The 25,747-nt window shown below is 45.6% G+C and overlaps 1 protein-coding gene across 6 annotated transcripts in view; it reads right to left on the bottom strand.

The window, feature by feature from the left end:
* Nucleotides 1-25,747, bottom strand: part of ANO4 (anoctamin 4) — a 413,046-nt gene that overhangs the window by 159,129 nt on the left and 228,170 nt on the right. For all 6 annotated transcript variants that reach the window (XM_060195637.1, XM_060195638.1, XM_060195640.1 and 3 more), the window contains 2 exons: nucleotides 20,079-20,270; nucleotides 592-696 (listed from right to left, as the gene is read on the bottom strand). In XM_060195637.1, the coding sequence (XP_060051620.1) occupies nucleotides 592-696; nucleotides 20,079-20,270 (297 nt within the window). The remainder of the gene's footprint in view (nucleotides 1-591; nucleotides 697-20,078; nucleotides 20,271-25,747) is intronic.

The raw sequence follows: 25,747 nt of genomic DNA, 5'->3' as shown, positions 1-25,747 counted from the left end.
TCTTTTCCCCTCTCTCTCTGCCTCACTGTAACTTTAAAAATATAATTGCTTAAGTTTTTTCTTTAATTGTAATTAATAGAGGAACCCTGATTAATACCTAGTGATTTGTTAAATATCACAGCATACCTGACAGGAGTTTATAGTTCTGTCTTTTTTTTTTTTTAATTTTTAATCTTTATTTATTTGATAGGCACAGCCAGAAATTGAGAGGGAAGGGGATGAGAGAGAGAGAGAGAGACAGAGAGACATCTGCAGCATTGCTTCACCACTCATGAAGCTTTCCACCTGCAGATGGGGACCGGGTCTTGAACCTGGGTGACTGTGCACTGCAACATGTTCACTTAACCAGGTGCGCCACCTCCTGGCCCCTCTGTAAGTCTTTCAAAGACCCCCAACACTTTACTAGTCACTGTCACAAAATACAGGTGCATTTCACTTCTAGCATCCACATTATTTCACACAGCATCACTCTTAAAGACATAAAATCTTTTTTTCAGGTTTGGCATTTAAGGCTTTGGGTACCATTAGCCCCCTCAAGCAGGGTGATAGCTTCTCCTTTCGTGGTGAAATTAGAATGTAAGTAAAACTTACTTTCTTGGATTGCATTAAGAATCTCTGAAAAGTCCACATCATTCTTTGGGCCGTCAGGTAGTATTTGCATATCCAGCTGGTAGCCTTGCAAATCCACGCCTCCTTCTGGAGAAACGAAAGATATTCATGGAGTTTGCGTGGGTCATCGGAGAACCCGGCAGCAGTGTCCCAGGGAGAAGCAATGCCAGAATGTGACATGAGCCATCAGCTGGCTTGCCAACACATCTCCCTCTTAGACAAACGAATCTAAAAGCCACAGGGGACAGTATCAGCTATTTTCTCCTTATGGGACCATAAAGGTTTCACTATAGTTCCAGTAAAAAAAAAAGTATGGCCACTACTTTATCACACTGCCACATGCTCCCAGCTACTTACAAATGGCTTCCTAGATGAAGAGTAAAACCTTGAGCCTCTATCTAAGGACAGTCAAAACTATGTCCTGCTCATGGGTAGGATGTAGCAGTTGATACACATACTTTATGATCCCATCATCTAAAAGGTATAAGTGTTCATTCTTAGGGAATGAATTATGGAAACCACAGGAAAAACGATACTTTCCCTTGAGGTTGGGTTTTCCTAATGCACAGCTTATTTTGCAACTGTAACAGAATATTTTGGTTGATCTTATGAAGTAGTCAAACCTCATCTACAAAGTCTGACGTGCGTTTTGGTGTGCTCTAGACATAGAGGAATCTGCACACACACCAGAGAAACCCAGAGACCAAAAAGTTTCTTTATCACTGACAATAAGAAGTCTCTCTGTTTCTTAAAGGAAGCAGCCAGATGCTCTCCACCTGCAGGCATGTGGAATGACTGAAAAGAAGCCCTAAATTAAAGTAGATCAATAATATGGAGGACTAGCTTCCAGTGTTTTTTCTGAAATGATGTTTGTGGACACAGAATCATTCTGAGCCTTGAATAACATTCCAGTTATATCCTGAAGACTCAAGACATCTAAGACACGGTCCCTGTGTCACACAAGGACTCATTAGGAGGGAGATGGACGTGGGAATTTTGTTTTGTTTTTTTGCCGGCATGCTGCCTCCAGCACACAGACCCACGCCTGGCACCGAGCGAGTGCTCCACAAATAAGGGTGAATGGATGGGTGAGGCCATGCAGTAACTGGAACTGCTGAGAGGCTGCAAAGCTGTAGCTTCCAGCTATAGTCGGGCCAGATTCAAATCTTCATTAGGTTACCTCAGTGGCTCTAAATCTTGGTTTCCTAAAGCAAACAAGCTTGCATAAAACAAACATGCCAATCATTACCCAAACCGTCTTAGACTCTGTGAAAGCTACAGTGGTTACCAGAGCAAAGAGGAAAGGGAGGCAAGGGCCCAGGGACTGTGGAGGGGGGGTGCGGAGACTTGTGCACGCGCGCACGCATGCACGCACGCACGCACACACACACGCACACACACACACACACTCACACGCACGCACGCGCACACACACACACGCACACACACACGTACACACACACTCACACACACGCACACACACACATGCACGCACACACACACACACAGAGGAAACTATACTCCTGATAGGATTTTTGTAAGCCAATCTTAATAAAAAATTAAAATAAAATCCATACTTTAGGCAACAAAACTGGGCTGATCTATTTTTCTCTCTCTGTGAGGTTTTCTGTTTTTAGTACAGAGATACTTTACCTAGGGAGTGTTCAAAAGTGAGTTTCTATGAGTAAATAAAGGGCCCGGTGTGCTTTAACATGAGTATCACAGACTATAATAAAAATGTTAAACTTACAAATGCTATTCACTCTGAGAAGGAGGAGGAGTAAAAGCCTCACAGGAAGCGAGACTCAGCACTCAGGAAACAGAGGTTACTCCTTACAATGCTGTAATCAGAAAAGCCGATACTATGTCCTTAGGACACAATGGATGGAACTGGAGGTGATGATGCTTAGTGAAATAAGTGATGAAAGACAACTACCAGGTGCTTTCACTCACAAGTGGAATCTAAAGAGCGGACACACATGAACTTGCCAAAACATCCAAACATAACAGAAGCCGACAAACTGTTTCTAAGAGTTATGAGAGTGAGGAATATGGTGGCAATCTCTGGGAGGTGGGGGAGTGGGGATATGGAACTCTGGCGGTGGGTGTGGTGTGGAACTATACATTGTCATCTTACAATCTTGTAACAAATTATCAATAAAGAGAGAGAGGAGAGAGAAAGGAAGGAAGGAAAAGGAAGGAGAACATTCCTATTAGCATCCACAGTAGGTGAAGAAACCACAAGCTACTACAGGATGAGAAGCAGGAAGCCCCACGTCAGTTCTCTGGAGGCTTTCAGTGACTTGAAGCCAAATACACACTCCAGTGAGCTCGAGAAATGCACGTGTGCAGCTGCAGTTCAGAGATTCAGAGATGCAAGTGCGAGAGGCGGAGCTGCTCAGTGCACAGACAAGTGTGCCTTCGTGCTGGCCAGGAATCAGAGGGCCCTTGCTGTGTTCGCTCAAGACCAGGTACAACAGGGAAGTACAGCTCCGACATGTTACAGCCCAGCCGGGCTTAGTCACCTTAGTTCTGTGCAACATCCGAAGACCTCACTATGGTAATGGCAAAAATAAAAAAGCAAAGACAAGAATGTTCTTCGCCAGATATGAGCAGGCTCTGTGCTGCACTCCCTATGGTCCCACTGAGTCTTGGCTATAACCATGAAAAGGAGGGACAGTGAGCTTGAGTAGCTGCTCTGAAGTCACACAGAGACCAGGTTGTACAGACGTGACACCAAGCCAGAGAAGGACAGATACCACAGCACCACAACTTCCCCTGTTGCTTTTGCACTTCCTCTGTGGTACCCGGGCCATATACAGGGTGATTGATGTAGGCATCCTACCTAGGGGCTATGTCTCTGACCCCCAACACAAGCTTTTACCCAGACTGAACCCCACAAACACAGTCATTTGGAAATAGAACTGGAATCACAACCAGTCCTCCAGGTGAAGACAAAGCCGTTACATAGCCTAAGAAGCCACAGCTGCCTGGACAGAGTAATCAGTCAGCTCCGTTTGCTTACGTGCTGCCTGCCAGGGAAGTGCCTGCTTGTGTGCAGGGCTAAGACTGCTAAAAGGCGGCTGAGTGGTGGCTTGCTATGGAGAATATGCTCTAGGGCTGGGGAGACAGCATAAGGCTGTGCAAAGACTCTTCTGCCTGAGGCTCTGAGGTCCCAGGTTCAATCTCTAGCACGACCATCAGCCAGAGCTGAGCAGGGCTAGTCTCTCTTGTTCTGTCTCTCTCATTACAACAAATAGACATAATTTAACAAGAGAGACTATGCTTTACCACCCAGGGAGAAAGCCCCTTAAGTGGTGGAGCAGTGCTATAGTGTCTCTCCTCCTTCGGTGTCTTTTCCTCACTCTCTCTATTAAAATAAAAGTATGGAGGGGAAAGACAACTACCAGATGGTTTCAGTCACTTGAAGAATATAGAGAATTGAAACGCATGATCTTGTGAACAAGGAGGAGGAGAAGGCGGCGGCAGTGAAGGAGGAGAAGGAGGAGGAGGAAGAGGAAGAGGGGAAAGAGGAAGAGAAAGAGGAAGAGGAGAAAGGGAGGAGGAGGAGGAGAAGGAGTAGGGAGAGGAGAAAGATGAGGAGGAGGAGAAAGAGGAAGAGGAGAAAGAGAAGGAGAAAGAGGAGAAGGAGGGGGAGAAGAAGGGAGGAGAAAGAGAAGGAGGAAAAAGAGGAAGTGGAGGAGGAGAAGGATGATGAGGCTGAGGATAAAGAGGAGGAGAAGAGAAGGAGAAGAGGAGGAGGAGAAAGAGGAGGAGGAGAAGGAGGAGAAAGAGGAGGAAAAAGAGGAAGAGGAGGAGAAGGAGGATGAGACTGAGAATAAAGAGGAGCAGGAGAAGAGGAGGAGGAGGAAGAGGAGAAAGGGGAGGAGGAGAAAAAGAAGGAGGAGGAGGAAGAGGAGGAGAAAGAGAAGGAGGAGGAAGATGTGGAGAAAGAGGAGGAGGAGGAAGAGGAGGAGGGGAGGAAAAGCAGGAGGTGGAGGAGGAGAAGAGGGGGAGAAGGAGGAGAAGGAAGAGGAGAAGAAGAGGAGGAAGCCAAACTGCCAACTGTCTCAGATTTCATGGAACTATGGTGGTGACTGGGGTGTGGGGGCAGAGACCTTTGGTGGGGGGGCATGGTGTGGAATTATACCTTTGTGATTTTATAATGTTGTGAACCACTCTTAATCACTAATAATCTAAAAAAAATTGTGGTTACTTCTTTTGGATCCTGCATACTCTACTGTTTGTTGATTTACTCATTTGCTACTCTACTTCCAGTGGTCAAGGCAACAGGACTTGCACTACGGCGACTCCGCTCTGTCTTGACACACCCGGCACATGACTTCAGTGTCCTTCCAGTAGACTGCCAGTTTAGTCATTTTAAATAGATCTCTTCGGGGACAGCACTCGGGTAGTGTGCTGCTCTGTCATGAGTACAAGCCAGGTTCAAATTTGGCACCTGAGGCTCTGGAGACAGCTCTGGTGAGGAGGTGTCTTCCCTACTTTCTCTCTGCCTGGCAAAGTCAGCCCAGGACTGGGGCAGTGACACACTGTGTAGAGAGTACAGGTTACCATGCATGAGGTGAGCTTCAAGCCCCTAGCCTCCACCTCCAGGAAGGGGCCTCCCAAGCCATGAAGCCATGCTATAGCTCCATTCCCCCTCTCTCCTTCTCTCCTCCCCATCCATTTGTCTCTGTTTTATAAAAGAAAAGAAAAAAGAAAAGAAAAGAGAAGAGAAGAGAAGAGAAGAGAAGAGAAGAGAAGAGAAGAGAAGAGAAGAAAAGAGAAGAAATCAATTGGCTGCAGGAGCAGTGGGATCATTGTTAGGTGAAAAGCCCTGGTGATGGCTCTGGTGTGTGAGGTGGGGGGTAGTCTGCAGTGGTGATGCCCTGGAGATGACCAAAAATAAAAGTGAGAAAAAAACTCTTTAAATTCAATTGCTATTCAAATTTAGATAGATCTTAGATTTACAAGTCAACATAAATTGGTATAAAGCCTGGATTTGAATACTGCTTTCTGTGTGACTGGGAATCACAAGTAATAATCTGTTCTAAGGGGTAAGTAGACATTTATGGAGCTAGTAAAAATTACAGACACAGATTCACATCTGTACAAATAGGTTGGCTCTTTGTACCAGATCAAACTGGTGAGAATGCCATTAGGGAACCACTGAAAATTTTATGAAACTTCTGCCTTCTCTGCAAAATGGGGGCCAATTCCAGGTTTGGGCTACATAAAAACAATTCAATGAGAGAAAACAGAAAACCTGTCCACTGGACTTGGGATAGTTACTCCAAATTGAAACAGAAATAGAGATGTGACAAATCAAACTTTATCTTTCAAAAAACACAAAAGATGGGGACTCTGTAGACTGAAGGGAAATATTTCTCTTAAGGAAAAACTGTAGTTTTTCACTTCTAATTATGTTGTATGTGTATTCAGCAGACAAATATTGGTGATTTCTCTTCTGAGAGGAATATTTCATATAAATCCTTAAGGGTGGTGTTTTTTATAGACTAGGAAGCAGCAATATTTTAAGCTTGATATAAATTTCTACAGTAAATCCTCATATGTAATACTTTGGCCTTAGAAGACTGTGTAGACACCATTTGTTCAAGCTGCGGGTTTGTTTCCAATTCCCCACAAATGAATTCCATGTTTACATGAGTTCTGAGACAGAGAATGACATTAAGGAAGGAGGGAGGCAAGTCTGTCTTCGTTACACACTTTCCCTGCACCAGCCAGTGCCCAAGATGAAGCTTTTAAGAAGGAATAAAGGAAATGAAGTCAATTCTTTTTTTTTTTAAAGATTTTATTTATTAATGAGAAAGATAGGGGAGAGAGAGAGAGAGAACCAGACATCACTCTGGTACAGGTGCTGCCAGGAATTGAACTCAGAACCTCATGCTTGAGAGTCTAGTGCCTTAGCCACTGTGCCACCTCCTGGACCACATGAAGTTAATGTGAATCTGAAACCAGAAACCTTGGATTTCTATGTGGGATATATTCCACTAGTTCTGGAAAAACTTTCCACCCCTACTTCCAAACTCCATTTAGAGTGCTTCGCTGGAAAGACATTCGTGTTGTATCAACTGTAAGTGTAGTAAGGCAGAACCATTCTTTCACAGCAAAGAAAGCTCGACCTGAATGTGTGGGAGCAAACAGACTGACTCACCCACACTGGTTACTGTAAACACTAAAGCTATTCCTCCAAAGATGAACACTTGGTAGATGCAAAGAACCCAAACCTCTAGCCTGGGTCAAGAACCACATAGCATCTGGATGTTTCTCAGGTCTAAAATGGAAATGGTGGTTCCGAGGGCTTCAGTCAGAGCTGGTGAAAATAGCTCACTTGGACAGTGTGCTGCATTGCTGTGTAGTGACCCAGGTCTAGTCCGACCCACTACTGTGGTGTCTCATCCCCATCTCTCTGACTCTTTATCTAAAAAGGAACCAAGTACTTCAGTCAATAATACCTAAGCTTCGAAAATGCTTTCCACTTTTCACACAAGGTAGTGACCCCATGATCCAATGCATCTCTGAGTGACTTCCTAAGGGGTCTGCACAAGAGAGCCACCATGTTCCCAACTGTGGGGCTCCATAGGGGTCTTCCTGCTTCCTGGAGGCTGAGGTCTGTTACTAAGACACCAGAGACTTTTGAGGAGAAAAGAGGCAGAAACTCAAGTTTTGGATGGGGCTGAGAGATTAGTAAATGAGAGATCCTTAGCATCACTCTTGTATGGTGGATGTGGATCTGCGGGTCCTTCCTTCCTTCCTTCCTTCCTTCCTTCCTTCCTTCCTTCCTTCCTTCCTTCCTCAGTATCTCTCTCTCTCTCTCTCTCTCTCTCTCTCTCTCTCCCTCCCTCCCTCCCTCCCTCCCTCTTGCTCTCTTTTTTTGCCTCCAGGGTTATTGCTGGGGCTCAGTGCCTGCACTACAAATCCACTGCTCCTAGAGGCCATTTTTTCCCCTTTTGTTGCCCTTGTTGTTTATTGTTGTTGTTGTTGGACAGGACAGAGAGAAATCAAGAGAGGAGTGAAAGATGGGGGGGGGGGGAGTGACAGACACCTGCAGACCTGCTTCACAGCTTGTGAATCAACCCCCCTACAGGTGGGGAGCTGGGAGCTGGAACTGGGATCCTTACGCTGGTCCTTGTGCTTTGTGCCACCTGTGCTTAACCCGCTGCGCTAATGCCCAGCCCCAGACCTGAGATAGTTTTACTAAAGAGCAAACCTCACAAGAGTCTGAGCTGTAACTCAGATATGTGCACTGGACAAGGCTCACTACTGACTGCACAGGAAAGGCTCAGGTAAGGTGGGGTAAAAGCCATACACACGCTATGTGATCTTGAGCTACCTGGTAAAAATCTCTCCAATTTTCTCAAATTTACAACAGTTTGGAAGAGCTTTGGGAAGATGCTGCAGTTTCCAGAAACTGACCGTGGCTTTTCTGCATTCACTCTGGTGCCAAGGATCAGGAGGTGGTCTCTACCAAGCTCTGTCTAAATGAAACAGACCACCATTTGCATGTATGTCCCTCAGCAAGGGAGGGGGGGTGCACATATCACAGAGAATGGGCTGGAACATACTTTCAGGAGACCCATTTTGGAACTCAGCAAATGACAGCAAGAAGCACAGATACTAATGCCCACATTTGCTCAGGGCCCAAAATAGTTTGCTTTGCTAAGTAACCCAACCCCACCCCCATTTACCAAACTCACATCACACATTAAAAGAAAAAGAAGCCTCAGCTTGAAGTGGAAAGATTTCAAATGGCAGATGATTAGAGTTATTTCTGGCCACAGAGCTGGTTGCTCTGAAAAACAGCTCATTCACCTTCACCACAATGAGAGAAAACAGGAACCTGAAGAAGCCTTTTTCCCTTAAATTTCAAAGCCATGGGGAAGATCTCATCTTCTGACCACTCCAAAAACCCTTGTCAGGAGCAGGTGATTGTATCCAGCTTAGGCCCTTTCAGGAAGAGCAACCAGGGGACGGGGGGGGGGGGGGGGGGGGGGGTGCCAGCTGAGCTTAAACATTACCAGGAACAAGGACCCAGATTTGAGTTCCCTGTGGGGGGGGGGGATGCTTTATAAGCAAATCTACAGGCGCTCCTCTTTCTTTCTCCCTCGTTCTCTCAATTGCTTTCTTTCCTATCCAATAAAATAAAAAGGAGTGAGAATGTCACATATCAGAAAGGACAGCAACAACAAATGCTAGAGAGGTTGTGAGGACAAAGGAACCCTCCTGCACTGCTGGTGGGAATGTCAGTGGGTCCAGCCCCTTTGGAGAACAGTCTGGAGACTCTCAGGTTAGAAGTGGACCTTTCCTGTGACCCTGCAATTCCTTTCCTGGGGATATAGCTTAAGGAACCAAACACACCCACCCAAACAGATCTGTGTACACCTGTGTTCATAGCAGCACAATTTGTAATAGTCAAAACCTGGAAGCAACCCAGGTGTCCAACATCATGTAAGCAGCCAAGAAAATTGTGGTCTATATACACACAGGTACTAAAAATGACAACAACAAAGGAAAAGGGAAAAATGGTCACTAGGAGTAGTGAATCCATAGTGCCAGCACTGAGTCCCAGTGACAGCCCTGATGGCAAAAACAAAACAACCAAACAAACAACCAAACAAAAAACAATAAACAAACAATCCAGGTTCGGTCCACAGCTTCCAGCCACAGCTCTCACAGACGTCTGCTTTCAGACGACGTGACGAGAAAACACCAGCTTTCCCACACTCAATTACATCTCATCTTCCAGAGGGAAGATGCTTCAGCTGAAAAGCAAGAAACAATCCAGGGGACACGGGAGGCACGGGTTCCAGCTGACAGTCTACCCGTTACTATCTCTACCCTGTGTGCACGTAATCTCACGTGGTGAGCTGGGTGAAACGGGCAATTCCAACGCACAGCCTGCTGTGCCAGAGATGGAGGAGCAGTGCTGAGAGCAGCATGTGAAGGCTCAGCGGGAGGACCCTGGCCACTCTCCCTGCTCAGCGGGGGACCCTGGCCACTCTCCTTGCTCAGCGGGAGGACCCTGGCCACTCTCCCTGCTCAGCGGGAAGACCCTCACCAGTCTCCCTGCTCAGCTGGAGGACCCTGGCCACTCTGCTTGCTCAGCGGGAGGACCCTGGCCACTCTCCTTGCTCAGCGGGAGGACCCTGGCCACTCTCCCTGCTCAGCGGGAAGACCCTCACCAGTCTCCCTGCTCAGCGGGAGGACCCTGGCCACTCTGCTTGCTCAGCGGGAGGACCCTGGCCACTCTCCCTGCTCAGCGGGAGGACCCTGGCCACTCTGCTTGCTCAGCGGGAGGACCCTGGCCACTCTCCCTGCTCAGCGGGAGGACCTTGGCCACTCTCCCTGCTCAGTGGGGGACCCTGGTCACTCTGCTTGCACAGCGGGAGGACCCTGGCCACTCTGCTTGCTCAGCGGGAGGACCCTGGCCACTCTCCCTGCTCAGCGGGAGGACCCTGGCCACTCTCCCTGCTCAGACTGCCAGACTTGTACCTGCCGATTCTTCTTGGCAGAGCTGAGGGAAAATCTCTCATTGCCATTTCTGTGCATGTATGGTGCTTGGTCTCCTGCATGAACAAGTTCACAGAGCCACAGTCACTTTTCCATTCAGACAGAGAAGGAGCTACGCCATGCACCAGAGCTTTCCTGGTTCTGTGGTGCCCCAGGTGGCACCAGAACTTGAACCTGGGCTGTACACACAGCAACGTACTTTCTGTGCCCACTAAGCTGCCTCTGGTAGCACCGACCTCGCCTGCTTCTCTTCTTCCTCCTCTAGCCTCTTTCAAGGGACAGATTCATATGAAAGGTGCTTGCTGAGTTCCCTCTGCTCCCCGTACTGAGATCAGGCCCTGACATGAGGAACAAGAGGAAGTCTTGAACCTCAGGGAAGCAGGAATGAGTTTCCTGGTATCAACCCCCAAAAGGGTCAGGGGGGAAACAAAAGTTGGCTGTGGGGCGGGACCAAAAGCAGTTGCAAAGTACAGAGTCACTAACTCAGAAAGAACAGCCTGCCAGTGTAGCCAGACAGGGCTCCTTTTCAGCAGGGCTTCCTCAGGCTCAAGTCTGAAGGGTTTCTACTGATTAAGACTTTCCAAGGCTGTGATATGCTAATGTGAAGGAAAGATCCTGCTGCCCAGTTGTCTGAAAATGGTAAAGCAGCACACACAGAATCCTACAACAAAAGAATATATGTCCTCAGGCAGTTCACTTTAATGGTCCCTGACTCAGTTTCCCCACCCATGAAACAAGGGTAAGAGCAAGAGCCTGTAACCATGACTGAGGAGCTGTTCTGGAGAATGAGAATGGCAGCCTGCTTCATCACCTGAAGCTGTAACTGTGCTTGTCACACACTGAACACCATGGTGTTAAGTAACCACAATCATCCTGACTCACAGGAGGGAACAAAATTCTACCATTTCTCTTCTGGGAAATCAACTTGTTTAAGCACATAAATATCAACTAGCAGAAAAAAAAATCACATGGAAAAACTCACTGAACAGAAAGAGGGAGGGTTTGTTTATCTTTATTTTAATTTTAGAAATAGACAGGGTGGGAGAGACAGCATAATGGTTATGCAAATAGGCTCTCATGCCTGAAGCTTCAAAGTCCCAGGTTCAATTCCCAGCACTATCATAAACCAGAGCTAGGCAGTGTTCTGGAAAAGAAAGCGAAGAAGGAGAAGGAGAAGAATAAAAGGAGGAGGAGGAGGAGAGGCGGTAGAGTGTAGAGGAGGAAAAGAAAAAGAGAGGGAGAAAAAAAGGAAGGAAGGAAGGAAGGAAGGGAGGAAGGAAGACAAAAGAAAGAAAGAAAGAAAGAAAGAAAGAAAGAAAGAAAGAAAGAAAGAAAGAAAGAAAGAAAGAAAGGGTGCTGGAGAGAGTGAAAGACCACAACACCAAGCTTCTCTCAAAGCAGTGGGGGCTCCTATAAGGAAAAGCACGGCGTTATCCAAGCAGTGGGGGCTGGCTTCAAACCTCGGTCTCCTATAAGGAAAAGCCCTGCGTTATCCAAGTGTTTTGCTGATCCTTGTTTAGCTTTTCAAAGGGACAGAAAATACATTGTGTTGGAGCTTACTTGGGGAAATAATGAAACATGTCAGTAAGACACAATCTGCAGACTTTGAGAATCAAGGACATGGCCTGTGAGAAATGCCTCTCTAGGACTGTGCAACAAGCCTGACAGATGAGAGCCAGCAGGAGAGCTGTGTGAGATTTCAAAAGGCTTCTCCTCTTCTTTTATATGGCACAGTCATTAAACTGGGTAATTTGATCTATACTCCCGCACTAAGGGTTATAGTTTCACATTCAAAAACTTGCAATCAATGCTTTCATTCCCTCAGCTCCCGGCCCTTCAATTGTAGTCCCAAGCCTGGTGTCATTTAATACTTCTTCTTATCAGCCTATCAAGGGGAGTAGAAAACAATGTGCATTAATTATGAGTGGCTAAAAGACAAGGTCAAAGGGAAATTGATTCCCAAGAGGAACATCTGAACAAAGAAAAGGAAAGAGAAATCACGCAAATGGAAGATGAGGTTAACAGCTTCTGTGTCAGCACAGACAGCAGAAGGGCCGGGCAGCAGTTAGAGGGGCTGGGGGCTCTAGCACACGGTAGGTGACCCATCGAGAAGAGACTCAGGGCTACAGGCACACCCAGGCTTCAGCAGTGTGGCTCTGAAGGCACAAACAGCTGCTGCCATGTCTTAGTGAGCATTTACTGTGCACAAGGCTCACGAGAGCGCCTTACCGAGACGCTTTCATCTAATAGTCACAGGACAGAGACAGAGAGCAGCCTGCTCAGACAGAGAGCTCGCATGCTAGAGGCTCTAGGCCGCATGCCCATACCCAGGGCTGCCTTCTGCCAGGGCTTATCAGTGCTCTCTAAATAAATACATCTTAAAAAAAAGATACAGAAGTGGGCTGGGTAGTGGTGGACCTGGTTGAGGGCACATGTTACAATGCACAATGACCCAGGTTCAAGCCCCCAAGGCCCTACCTGCAGGGGGAAAGCTTTGCAAGAGGTGAAGCAGAGCCGCAGGGATCTCTCTTTCTCTTTCCCTCTCTATCTCCTCCTTCCCTCTCAATTTCTCTGTCTCTAGCCAATAAATAAAGGTTTAAAAATATATATTTTTAAAGATACAGAAGTTGGGTGGTGGCATAAGTGGTTGAGTGCACATGCTGCCATGCATCAAGCCCCTGGTCTCCATCTGTAGGGGAAAGCTCGTGAGCAGGGAAGCAGGGCTGCAGGTGTCTCTCTGTCCCTCTCTACCTCCCATTCGCCTCTCAGTTTCTCTCTGTAAAATAAAATGAAATAGAGAAGAAATGACTGCTGAGAACAGTGTATTTGTGGTGCAGGCACCAAGACCCAATGATTACTCTGGTGGAATAAAAAAAAAAAAATACTGAAACTAAAATAAAGATATGTAGTGAATAAAATACAGGATGACTGGTTACATCTGAATGTTAAATAACTAGCACTTTTTATTATAAGTGTACCCCATGGAGTATTACTAACATGCTTCCCCACTCAAAGGTATTTACTACCTGAGATTTCACTCTGGGAGCCTCTTGTACTTGCCAACCCTGATAGCAGGAGGCATCCTCATGAGTAGAAACTCACTTTACTGGGAGGAAACAGATGCAAGGAAATGAAGTCATTTGCCCAAGTCTGCTCAGCTATCAGGCGCCACATGTGGGCTCTGAACAACTGCAGCAAAGCCCCTACCTACAAATGCAGGAAGTGCTGCCCCTGGACTTGTGCTCTTCCCTGGAGCTGGGTTGCCACCTCCCCTCTTCTACTGACAGTCTTTTTAAATTGTTTTATTTTATTTTATTTTACAGGGCAGAGAGAAATTGAGAGGAAAGGTGGACAGAGGAGAGACACCTACAGCACTGTTTCATTGGTCATAAAGCTTCCCCCCACCTGCAGGTGAGGACTGGGGGCTTGAACCTGAGTCCTTGTGCATGGTAATATGTGCACTCAACCAGGTGCACCACCGACCCACACTGCCATTCTGACTTGATCTTCAGAGTCCACCTTGTGGTGACAGGCCGTTTGTACACTGTCTCAAGATACCCCCAGGACTGTCCCTATTCCTCTATGTCTGCCCCAGTCCTTACAGTGGTTTAGTCTTCTCTGCTAGTGCAGGTTAAGACCAGGGCCCTGTAATGGGCATTTTTCTGTGGCTGTCTCCCTTTCCCAACATCACCTCTGTTGCCTCACTGCCTCAGCTGGCAGGAGGAGAAATCAAAGGGTCCTACCTTGTCATCACAAACAACAAAGGAGAGGCTTCCTTTAGTCCTGTGTACAAAACGGGCCTCGCTGCCCAGGCAACAAAACTGCCTCTCTCCCAACCTCGCAAACTGGAGCCAAGTGACCGTACACAAAGAAATGGGATATGGGTCCAGCTGTTCCAGATGGCTCAAGCAGTTCTAGCCTCTCAATTCATGTTGTTTTTTTTTCTAGCTTTTTGTCCATGTCCTTCAAGTTGAAATTCTTTCTTTACTTAGATTAAATAATTTTTTTCAGTTACTCATCACTGACGGACTCTGACTAGTCCTCTCAAACTTGCTACATTCATATTTTGAATCTCATCTAAATAGGCTGTCTTTCATTATTCAAAGTAGTCTAAGGTTTTGGACATTTCCAGGGTTTATCTCACTCATGGATATCACCTTAGCTTTGTTCTAAACTGAGCCACCTAGGGTCCATACTCAGTAGCTTTCTACACCATTCCAGCTCCCAGGAGGGCTCTTCCAAGTAAAGATCTGTTATTATACAGTTGGCACTCACAAGTGTTTGTAAACCCAAAGGGAGTTAAGTGAATTGAAACATCTGAGGGGCTGCTGGCATATAGTAATACAATATTCTTTGCTCATTTATTTTATTTATTTATTTTTTCTTTACAAGGAGTCTGAGCGGGCTTTTAGAGAACATGTCAAGACCTGGGTTTGACTTCAAAAAGTAGTTAGGTCACTTCACAGGCCTCAGCGCAACCAAGGTATCAATGCTTCTAAAATACGGCTCATCCCAAATACAAAAACCAGCCAGAGAGCTTCTCCGCCTCTCACAGCAGAGAGCTCACACTCATTAATGTCAGTGCATGAAGTAAATGGGGCTATCTAGCAGAATAATGTGTCCTAATTTAATTTAAAATATGCTCTTAATTATAATTTGATTAATATAATTCCGGTTTGTCCTTTAAAGATTTTACTTACTATGGGGAGGGAGAGAGAGCCAGTGAGCAGGCAGCTCACCCTCTGACATATGGAGCTGGAGAGAGGACTGGGCCTCACACCTCAAGTCCTGTGCTGATGAGCCATTTCCAAGGCCACATCTTCTCTCTTTGTAATGAAAAGAAGTTATTTGTTTGGGGGTCAGATGGTAGCTCACCTGATAAAGTACACACATTACCATGCAAGAAGACCTGGGTTCAAGCCCACCTTCAGGGGGAATATTCACAAGTGGTGAATGTCTCTCCTTTCTCTTACTTTTTCCAAAATATAGCTACTGAAAACAGTGACACCATGCAAGCACTGAACCCAGAAATAACACCAGTGACAAAAATAAGTTAAAGAGAGACAGAGAAAGGCCTGAGCACTGCTCAGCTCTGGTGCAGTGTGGGAGTTTAAACCTGGAGCCTCTGGGAACTCAGGCATGTAAGTCTGTGTGCTCCCACTGCACTGATTCCTGATTCTTCTATGTTGTTGTTGTTATCTGTCCTAAACATTTGGTTTTTTAGGTGGTAAAAAACTACTGGTTCCACAAAAGTCAAAAAGTACAAACTTCCAGCCATAAAATAAATCAATCATGAGGATGTAATATACAATATGATCACTACAGCTAGTAATAATGTATATTTGAAATTAGTCAAATAAAATAGAGATCAAGATTCTACCACTATAAGAGAAGTGTAAGCAGATACATAGCAGCTACATGTAGTAATTTTTATTTTTGGTTACAGCACTGGAAATCAATGCTGAATATTAAAGTAGAACAAGGCAATAATGGCCTATGAAAGGAGAAAAGCCAGGAGAAAGGAGAAAGAAGAAAGAAGTGAAATGGTATAAGGACTTTAAAAGGGGAAGGCCACTGAGCTTGCAAGGGTGCCCTGTCTTCTGAAGAGTCATAAAGATTTTTAAGTGAAATATGGACAGTACGCATTACCTTCACCTGGGGGGACACTTGGATTGTCAGGACAAATAATTAAAAAGCCATTGAAGACGATTCTCCCAGTGTCCAAAACCCTCCATTGATCTCTAGAATTTTCTTGCCATTTTATTTTGCCATTTTATTTTGATTATTTTTTAAAGATTTATTCACTATAAGAAAGGGAGGGGTTGGGGAAGTAGGGTAAGACGGGAGAGGAGGGGGGAAAGACACAGAGAGAGAATGAATAACAAAGCAATACTCTGGCACATGTCAAGCCAGGGGCCGAACTCAGGACCTCCAAGATCAAAATCCAACACTTTACCCACTGTGCCACTTCACAATTTCAGACTGTTTTCCTCTTGCTCTAAAAAGATCCTGGCTTTCGGCAGAGCTCACTGCTGCCAGTGACTCTTTCCTATGCTACTATTTCCATCCTTGTGTCCCAGAGGATCTGGAGTTAAAGGTGTGTCTTGATTCTTAGCAGCTCCAGGCCACTGTCTTTCCTGTCCTTATGCATCCCCAGACTAGAACCTCAGGCTCCCATCTGAGGAGCGGCTCCCCAGGTCCAATGTCCTTGTTTCTCAGGATTAGCTCCCCATCTTACTAGCATCCTCCTCAGAACCTTTCATTCTTGACACTCTGCAGATAATCTTTCCTGAACTCAGGGTTCTCCATCCTAGGGAAATTTCTCTTCCACTGACCTTGCCCTTCCACCCACTACAGTCACTCACTGCAGTCCTTATCCCTTCCCCACTGTGTCAGGGGCCTGGGTCCTAGGACCTCACAGCTGCTCCTTCCTATTACTCCTTCTGCCAGCTTAACCTCAGCACCTCTCAGCACCCTCCTAGAACCCTCTCAGCCCTCTGGGACCTGGTCCTTCATGACTCCCCACTCTCTCAATGGCTTCATTTCAACTACCAAACTGAAACCACAGGAGGAGTCCTTATGATCATCTGCATTCATGCCCCTTTGATTTCTCTCTTTTGCTTATCCCCTGGCAAAGCACAGAGCTGGCTTTCAGTGATCCCTACACCTACTCTAGGGACCTCCTCATGAGACAAACAAGATTGAAGAAACACAGGGACAGGAGGTGAGAAGGTGAGCACACAGAAGTTCGGTGGTGGTGTGGGGCAGTGTGGAACTACACCCTGTAATCTTACCATCTTGTAACCCACTATTAATTGCAAATAAGATAAAAACATATAAAAACATAAAACCACACAAAGAAAAAACACGCAAAGTCAAGGTGTCAAATTCAGCTGTATTTCCGCAACTGTGAGCAGCCCTTTCTGTGGTGGGCACTCACGCTTCCCCACGTAGAGCGTCAGACCCTGCCCCAGTACTAAGGAGACAACTGACAGGAAAACCAGTCAACACCCCTCCCCACCTATTATCATGGTAAAATACTCTTGGTGTGATGGTGTATGGCTCTTCTCATTCCTGATGTTCCACCACAAATTCTCTGCTTACCTGCATCCCATCACTCACTGTTTGGGAAAGAAACTCAACTTACACCCCACCACCACCTGCTGTCCTGTTGCTGCTGTTTCACAGTGAAACTCCTTTAATAGCCATTTGTATTCAAGTATCCAAGTCATCATCTCCCATTCCCATTTTAATCCACTTTAATTGGGGTTCAAGACAGCCCCCATTTTTTTAAAACTGCTCTTACTGAAATCACTATTGATCATCACTTGACAAAAATCAGTGGCAAATTTCTAGTCTTCATTTTCCTTAACTTTCAGCAACATTTAAACGTACACAATCATGCCTCTCCTCTTGCTAAACTTTATTTTTTTTTATTTAAGAAAGGAGACATTAACAAAACCATAGAATAAGAGGGGTACAATTCCCATAACCCGATCTCCACATCCCACCCCCTCCCCTGATAGCCTTCCCATTCTCTATCTCTCTGGGAGTATGGATCCAGGATCTTGCTAAACTTTCTTTACTTAACTTTCAAGACAGGTGATTTCAGGATTCTATCCATCCTTGCTGTCATTTCCTGGCCTCTTCTGGAGATTCACCTTCCTCCCTTTCTCCTCCTTTTCCATCCCCTTCTTCTGGCTTTGTTCAAATTCTTTTTAATGTCACTATCCTGAAGCTCCCCTTTCTCCTTTATACCCTTGCTTTCAGTCATCTCACCCTACAGTTCCAAAGGCCGTTCATGTGTCCACAGTTAATTTCCCATCTCCTAGCAGACATATCTCTGGAAATGCAGACATATTTCTGCCACCACCCATAGGATTTCACCAGTCCAGTCAGCATATACACGGTCAGACATGGGGGAGGACTTCTGGCCCAAGATCCACTTTCTCACAGTCTTCATCTCAGTCGACACGGATCCCACCTCCTGAGGCCACAGCCTTCCATGCTCAGCTCTCCTTTCTTTCTTATCCCACGTCCAGTCCGATGGGAAGTCCTGCTTGGAAGTCTCAGTTCCGCCGCCAGGCAGCACCAGAGCTATCAGCCCATCTCAACTGGCAGCACTGCTGTCTCCCTCTGGGTTCCCCTCGTCCCTCCACCCTACTAGCTACTCTCAAACAGTAGGCACAGCACAGCGATCCTCTTAGTTTTGCTTATGAAAAATGTTTATTGAGAGAAAGAGATGAGAGCATCATGCCACTATTCTATGAGATGGATGCTGGGATCTAACCCAAAGACCATAAAGCAAGGCATGCATAGGCATCCTATCACTAAGCAACCTCCTGGGGCTTTTTTGTTTCTCAAAAAAAAAAAAAAAAAACAGACTATTATTGCTTTATAAGCAGAGATCAGAGCAAACACCACTCTGCCATACAGGGTGCAGGGATGGAACCCAGGGCCTCACCCATGAAAGGGAAGCACTCTACCACACTCACCTCCCCACCCCCACCAGCTTGTTAAAATATAAGTCAGATCATGGGACTTTCTTGCTCGAAACCCACTAAGAGCCACCATTTCACATAAACTCAAAATCCTTCAGGTCCTGCTCTATCCTCTCTGAGCTGGTGTCCCCCCTCATTCCAAGGACAGGGGCTGCCTGCCTGTTGGCCTTCAGAATGCTAGAGCCCTTTGCTGTGCAGCACCTGCCCACTGCTAGCACCGTAAGCCTCTGTCCAGAAACACATTCACTTCTGGTCTTTGCTCATGCAGCTCCTCCACAGTGTAGCCAGCCCCAGCTCTCTATTTATAAAGTTGCAACATGCGCTCCTACTCCCAGTACTTCCACTTTAGAAGATGCGCACTGTCAACCCTCTACGTAAGCCCCGCTAAGCCATCTATGCATCTACTTAACTGTGTTTGTGTTATCAGCCTCTCCCACTAGTACTAGTACGGAACCTGAGGCCACACCCCTCTGTCTATGTTGTTTGATGATGTATCCCCAGGTCCTTGAAACACACAGGCAACCCAATAACCCTGAGGGCAGTTAGAAAGCCATTGTGACTCATCATTTATACTAAGCAAAGCTGGAAAAATGTCTTCGAAGATAAAGACACACTCAGGGAAGATACAGAATCTATTCTACCTCACATAAAAACACAAAACAAGCAAAAAGAAAAAAAAGTTGGCAGGACATAGCAAGGAGAGAGACTTGACTTTACCTGGAGCTGTATGGCCACTGGCCAGGATTATCACACAGAGGAACAGGACTGGTGAGTCGTACAGGTGAATGTCCTTGCAGGGCCTGGCAGGTAGTAGGCAAGGAGTCTACTTCTTGTCTAAATGAGTGTGTACTTACATGACTTTCTCACCCAAACAAGAAAATAAGACCTGTTAGCTAGAATTCCTGCTTTAAAATGGACTCTTTTTACCTTTCTTAAGAGACCACAGATGCTTGCTCAAGCCTAGAAGCTCAGTAAACCTCCAGTCTTTTCCCTTAGCCCCAAGATGATACGGGCAAGCTAGGCTAGAGAATCGGGCCTTAAAATAGGCCATTTTACCTTGACCTTTCCTGCAGCTATCACAATGCAAATCAAAAAGACAGCCAATTTTCCATTTTGCTTGATTAAACAATAAGCTTTTCTGAACTGAGTGAGAATTTGTTTACAAGGCTTTTCATTTAGTTTCTACCAGTGGGTATGGAAAGTACCCTTAACCTTTTCTAATATATCAAACTGTCTTGTTATCTCCCTTTTGCTGTGTTCTCTCTCTCCCTCTCCCCCACCCCTTGCCATAATGGTGTTATACTGACTGAAGGGAAAAGACTGGATAATGAGACTCTTACAAAGCAAGCTTACCGGGGAGACAATTAGACAATTGCAATATGATGCAGGATGGGTTTGCTTGCTGCTAGTGGGTCCTGTGGGCTCCCCATGAGTTACCTGGGTGGAAGACTCTAGTTTTCCCATATGTGATTCCAGAAGAACTCGCCTCCATTTTTACTGGCCTTCTGCCTGCTGGGAGTGAAGAATGCCTGACCACAGGCAGGCGACGAGACCCTGGGCGGCTTGCCACACTTCGCCGTTGATGGATCTGCAAACACCTTTCAGCCCCATGAATAGATAAACTTAAACCTGGAATGAGAAACCACACCATTACATTCAAGACGCCAGTTCAGAAGGTGGGCTAAAATGCAAAGTTACTTTCTGGCATACAGTCCAGAGTATAAGTAGTGCTGTTTCAAACTCCCGCAAGGCTTCCAAAGGATGCTAGAACCCAGTTGCCACTGATATTCATGTTTCCTTCACATTGATATAGTGCACCTTTCTCTCACACACTCTTCCCATGTCTGCGTGGATAACCCCAGTAGCCTCCTATATCCAAGTGAAGGTTGGGCTCACTTCTGTAACTTAACTACTCAGTCTTTGTCGCTGCAAGTGTCCTGCTCAAGTCTAGCTTCCCCCTGTAGCCTGTATTACCAGGACAGACTCTGGCTAGTTAAAAACCTGAACTTGAATGAGTAAATTAAAAAGTAAATAAAGATTGTTGTTTATTTAGAGAGTGTCCTCATTTATAAGGACAAGAGTTTCAAAAAAAGAGGGGGGAGTCTAACAGTCTCACATTTTAAAATTGTTACCAAAATTCTTTGCAAAATGAATACTTGGCATACTTTTGACAAGGGCTAGGAGGATTAGCTGATGCTGGGTTACCTGAAATTGCCTTAAAAGCTCAGGATTTTTCTATGAGCTTCATGTACAAGCCAGACTTGAAGACTAAGCTTAGATTTACACCTCTGACAGCCCAGGAATCCCGTACATTTTCATGACACTACTATTTGGAAAAATTTCAAACAAAAGACAATTATAATAAACTTTCACCACCCATTATCAAGAAATACCAAGATTTTCCCACAAAGCTGAAAAAAAAGAGGAAAGCAGATGGTTCCCATCTTGGCTGTCTCTCCGGCTCCCTTTGTTACAGACTTGTTTGCCAGGTGCCAGACTTGCTCACTGCAACCCCAGAAACCGTGTCCCTCTCATGAAACCCAATACTGGTCACATCAGTTCCCACACATCTAGATGGACTACAGATGCTGATGCATGCAGACTATTTAAAAATCTCCAAGTTCAGAAAGTATTTGAAGAGCAGCTTTCCTTGATCAGCACTGCAAGTTGCTAAGATGCAAATTTGTCACTCACAAAATTGGAAGATAAAGTAGTATTCATTGTACCTTTATTAACTTTTATTCCATCTCATGGCAACCAAACAATAGGTCAAAGTTCTTCACTACGGAACAACTCCAGCTAATAAATTACTGATGGGAAAAAGAGAATCAGAGTAGACTATGTGGGGCAATGTAATGTCTCCAAAATAGCAATTTGAGGACAAAGCTGGAATTCAAACTTACAGATGACTAAATCCAGATCTGTTCTTAAAAAACAGGGGTGGGTGAGCAGGGGGCGGATGGTGGCGCACCAGGCTGAGTGCACATGTTACAATGCGTAAGGGTCCAAGTTCAAGCCCCTGATCCCCACTTGCAGGGGGAAAGTGTCATAAGTGGTGAAGCAGGGCTGCAGGTGTCTCTCTGTCTCTTTCCCCCTCCCTCCCCCCTCCTCTCAATTTCTGGCTATCTCTATAAATAAAAATAACAAAAAGTATCGGGCTGAGTACACATGTTTTAAAAAAAAAAAGGTCAAAGAATGTGCTATTATGCCTTATGGGTGACCCAAGTTCAAGTCTGGCCCTCAGTGCATTGACCCAACACTGGCCGCCAGCTATAGACCAATTTCTCTCCTCTCCGTGTGTTACAAACTCCTTGAGAGGCTGCTTCTGTCACGTATTTCTCCTCTTACAGAGAAATTCCTATCACCCGCCCAAGCTGGTTTCCACCCAGGAAGATCTACCTGCGAACAAGCCCTGGCCCTCTCAACTTACATTGAAAATGGATTCCAGAAGAATTTAAAGACGGGTGCTGTCTTTGTTGATCTCACAGCAGCCTATGACACGGTCTGGCACTGTGGTCTCCTAGTCAAGATCTCAAGATGCCTGCCTCCATGGGTGGCCAACACTATATCGTTTCTTCTCCAAAACAGAAGATTCTGGGTGCATCTGGGTGACAAGTCTAGCAGATGGAGACTTGTCTCAAGTGGCCTCCCCCAGGGCTCTGTTCTGTCTCCTATGCTATTTAATATTTACATCAATGACCTCCCAGAAACTTCTTCAAGGAAGTTCATCTACGCCGATGACATCTGATGTGCTACTCAGGCATCCAAGTTCGACATCCTCGAGGAAACACTCACGAAAGACATGTCTCTGATATCTGATTACTGTAAAAAATGGCGACTAAAAAAAAAAAAATGGCGACTAATCCCTAGCACTGCAAAAACGGTATCATCTGTTTTCCATCTACACCATGCCTCGGCCTCGCGTGAGCTTAATGTGCAGCTTGGCGAGGCGAGAATCCGGCATGAAGCCCAGCCAGTCTATCTTGGCGTTACTCTCGATCGCACTCTGTCATTTCACAAACATCTCATAAAAACTGCAGCAAAGGTGGGCGCGAGGAGTAACATCATTGCAAGACTGGCCAGCTCCTCATGGGGCGAGAGCGCTTCCACACTACAATCATCATCTCTGGCATTACGCTATTCCACTGCAGAATACTGTGCCCCAGTATGGTTCCGTAGCCCCCATGTCCACTTGGTCGATTCCAAATTATATTCCTCCATGAGGATAATTTCTGGAACCATCCGTTCCACCACAGTTCCATGGCTGCCAGTTCTTAGCAACATCTCCCCGCCAGATATTCGTGGGGATGCGGCATCATCTAAGTTCATTTCCCACGTCTACGCTTGACCAGACCTGCCAATATGTGGATATCTTCACCCACCCTGTCCAACGCTTGACGTCTCGTCACCCAATCTGGTCCCCTATGCCTACACTGAACTTCTCTGTTCCAGTCTCTTGGAAACAGAGCTGGTAGTCAGCTGAGGTAAAGAACAAACACCTCATCACAGACCCCTGCAAGCGTCAACCCGGCTTTGACCTAGCACGTTATGATTGGGTCCTCCTCAATCGCTATCGAACAGGCCATGGCCGGTGCGCCGCTATGTTCCACCGCTCGGGAGCCAGAGACGACCTGAACTGCCCCTGCAGCTACAGACAGACTATGACCCACATAGTCAACAACTGCCACCTCTCCAGATTCAAAGGAGGTCTCGAAACTTTACATCAGGCTCAACCTGACGCTGTTGACTGGCTACAGAAGAAGGGCAAACGCTAGAAGAAGTGCATTGAAAGAAGCCTCAGTGCTGTGGGACTCCCCCCGCTGTGTGTGTGTGTGTGTGTGTGTGTGTGTGTGTGTGTGTGTGTGTGTGTGTGTGTGTGTGAAAAAGCCACTCAGGAATGGTGAAGATTCTGGAGATTAAAAAGGGGAGGGGGGGGAGAGGAAGATGGCGGACTGAGAAGTCGCTGACAGCGAGCGCTCTGACCGCATCGTCGGCAACGGTAGGATTTTCTGCCTTTAGCAGGCCAGTTAATAAGGGATGACACCAAAAAGTGAGTACAATTTAATTTGGGTTAAGATTCAGAGTAAAGGTGACACGGACTAGCGGGGCTCCAGAATTCCCAGGGCGCCGGGCAAGGTGAGTGCGCCGGGCATTGTCCTCCGCCCGCCCAGGAAGGCGGCTCCTCCGCCGGTTGCAGAGCTCGGCGGGCAGAGGAACCGGAGAGAGCACTTTAGCTCGGGGGCTTTCTCTTGGGAGTCTCCAGGGTCCACCGCGGCCCTGAGAACAGATCCAAAGACTTCTTGAGTATAGCTCTCATTGGATCAAAGGATTTGGAGCTAGTTTTCATTTTTGAGAAATCCTTTTAAAAAGTCTGGAGGGAGGGGTTTCCCGGAAGATGGCGGACTGAGAAGTGGCTAGCCTTTGAGCTCCAGACACATCTCGTGTAAACAATAGGATTTTCTGCCTTTAGCAGGCCAGCCAATAAGGGGCCATAGCGGTCATACCAAGGAGGTGGCTATAACTTAATTTGGGTTAAGAATTAGAATAGGGGAAAAAAATTCTTTTTTCTTCCTTTTAATTTTCAAGCATACATCCTTCCCGCCGCCCCCCCCCCCCCCCCACCATAAGCAGTGCCTGGGACCAGCTACTAGTAGGATACCCCATACCACCAAACAGGGTGTTTTTTTTTTTTTTTTAAATTCACTGATACACATTTGGGAAGTTCCTCGCACTGCTCTTTAATTACAACCCTTCTTCTTATCTTCTCCCTTTTCTCTCTCTTATCTCTCTCTATCTCTTTTTTTTATTATTATTATTTTTTATCTTGTCATACACTTCTTTCTTCTTTGCCTTTCTGAATTTGTGAATTACTTTGGGGAAGAAATCTGACCCAGAGTGGACTCTCTATGTGTGTATATCTGCTCTAGTTCCCTTTACACTCTTGTTACCCCTAGAATATACACTGGATAGTAGATTTGCATAACTGTCTATTCTTGCTATCCTCTCTTTCTTTTCTCTTTCTTCACTGGGATTTGGTTACTATTTTTTCACAGACTGGAGAAATTTTTTGGCTAACTGGTAACTATTAAACTCCTTCAATACTTACTTCAGTTGCTACTGTAATTCCGGAGGTTGGTGAGTGCAATTGTCATAAAGGTATTTAGTACAGTGTTACTTGTGCTCAAATCACAACAACTGAGGAACAACAGAGCATTAAAAAAAAAAAGAGAGAGAGAAACACATAAATAAAAAAAATGGGTAGATTAAAAACAAATAAAACTGCTACCCCAATGAATGAAGACAAGAGCCCAGAAGAAACCACAAATCAGTCAGAAGTAACCATAGATAAGAAAAGTATGCAAGCAATAATAAACTTATTAATCACAGAAATGAAAACAACATTGGAGGAAAGGAATGGCAGTATTAGGGAAACAACAGTTGAGACCCCCAAGGAAAATACTGATTATCTTGAGACAATTAGAGAACTGAAAGCTGAAATAGCTGTAATGAAGAAAGAAGCTGAGGCAAGGGAAAGCAGACTAACAGAAGCAGAAAACAGAATTAGTCAGACAGAGGATGAGTTAGAGAAAACTAAGAAAGAGGTGAAAGAGCTTAAGAAGAGATTGATAGACACTGAAAACAACAACAGAGACATATGGGATGATCTCAAAAGAAGTAACATTCGTATAATTGGCCTGCCAGAGGAAGAAAGAGAGGAAGGGGAAGCAAACATTCTAGAGGAAATAATACAAGAAAATTTCTCAGACCTGAATAACAGAAAGGATATCAAGGTGCAAGAGGCCCAGAGAGTACCAAACAGAATCAACCCAGACCTGAAAACACCAAGACACATCATAGTCACAATGAGAAGAAGTAAGGATAAAGAAAGGATCCTAAAGGCTGCAAGAGAGAAACAAAAAGTCACATACAGGGGAAAACCCATAAGACTTTCTGCAGATTTCTCAACTCAAACTCTAAAAGCCAGAAGGGAGTGGCAAGATATCTATCGACCCCTGAATGAAAAAGGGTTTCAACCAAGGATAATATATCCCGCTAGACTTTCATTCAAGCTAGATGGAGGGATCAAAACCTTCTTAGACAAACAA

This window comes from Erinaceus europaeus, chromosome 7 (genome assembly GCF_950295315.1).
Source record: "Erinaceus europaeus chromosome 7, mEriEur2.1, whole genome shotgun sequence".
Classification (NCBI taxonomy): domain Eukaryota; kingdom Metazoa; phylum Chordata; class Mammalia; order Eulipotyphla; family Erinaceidae; genus Erinaceus; species Erinaceus europaeus.
Note: the sequence above shows the minus strand (reverse complement) of the source record. Positions and strands in the feature narration are given on the sequence as shown.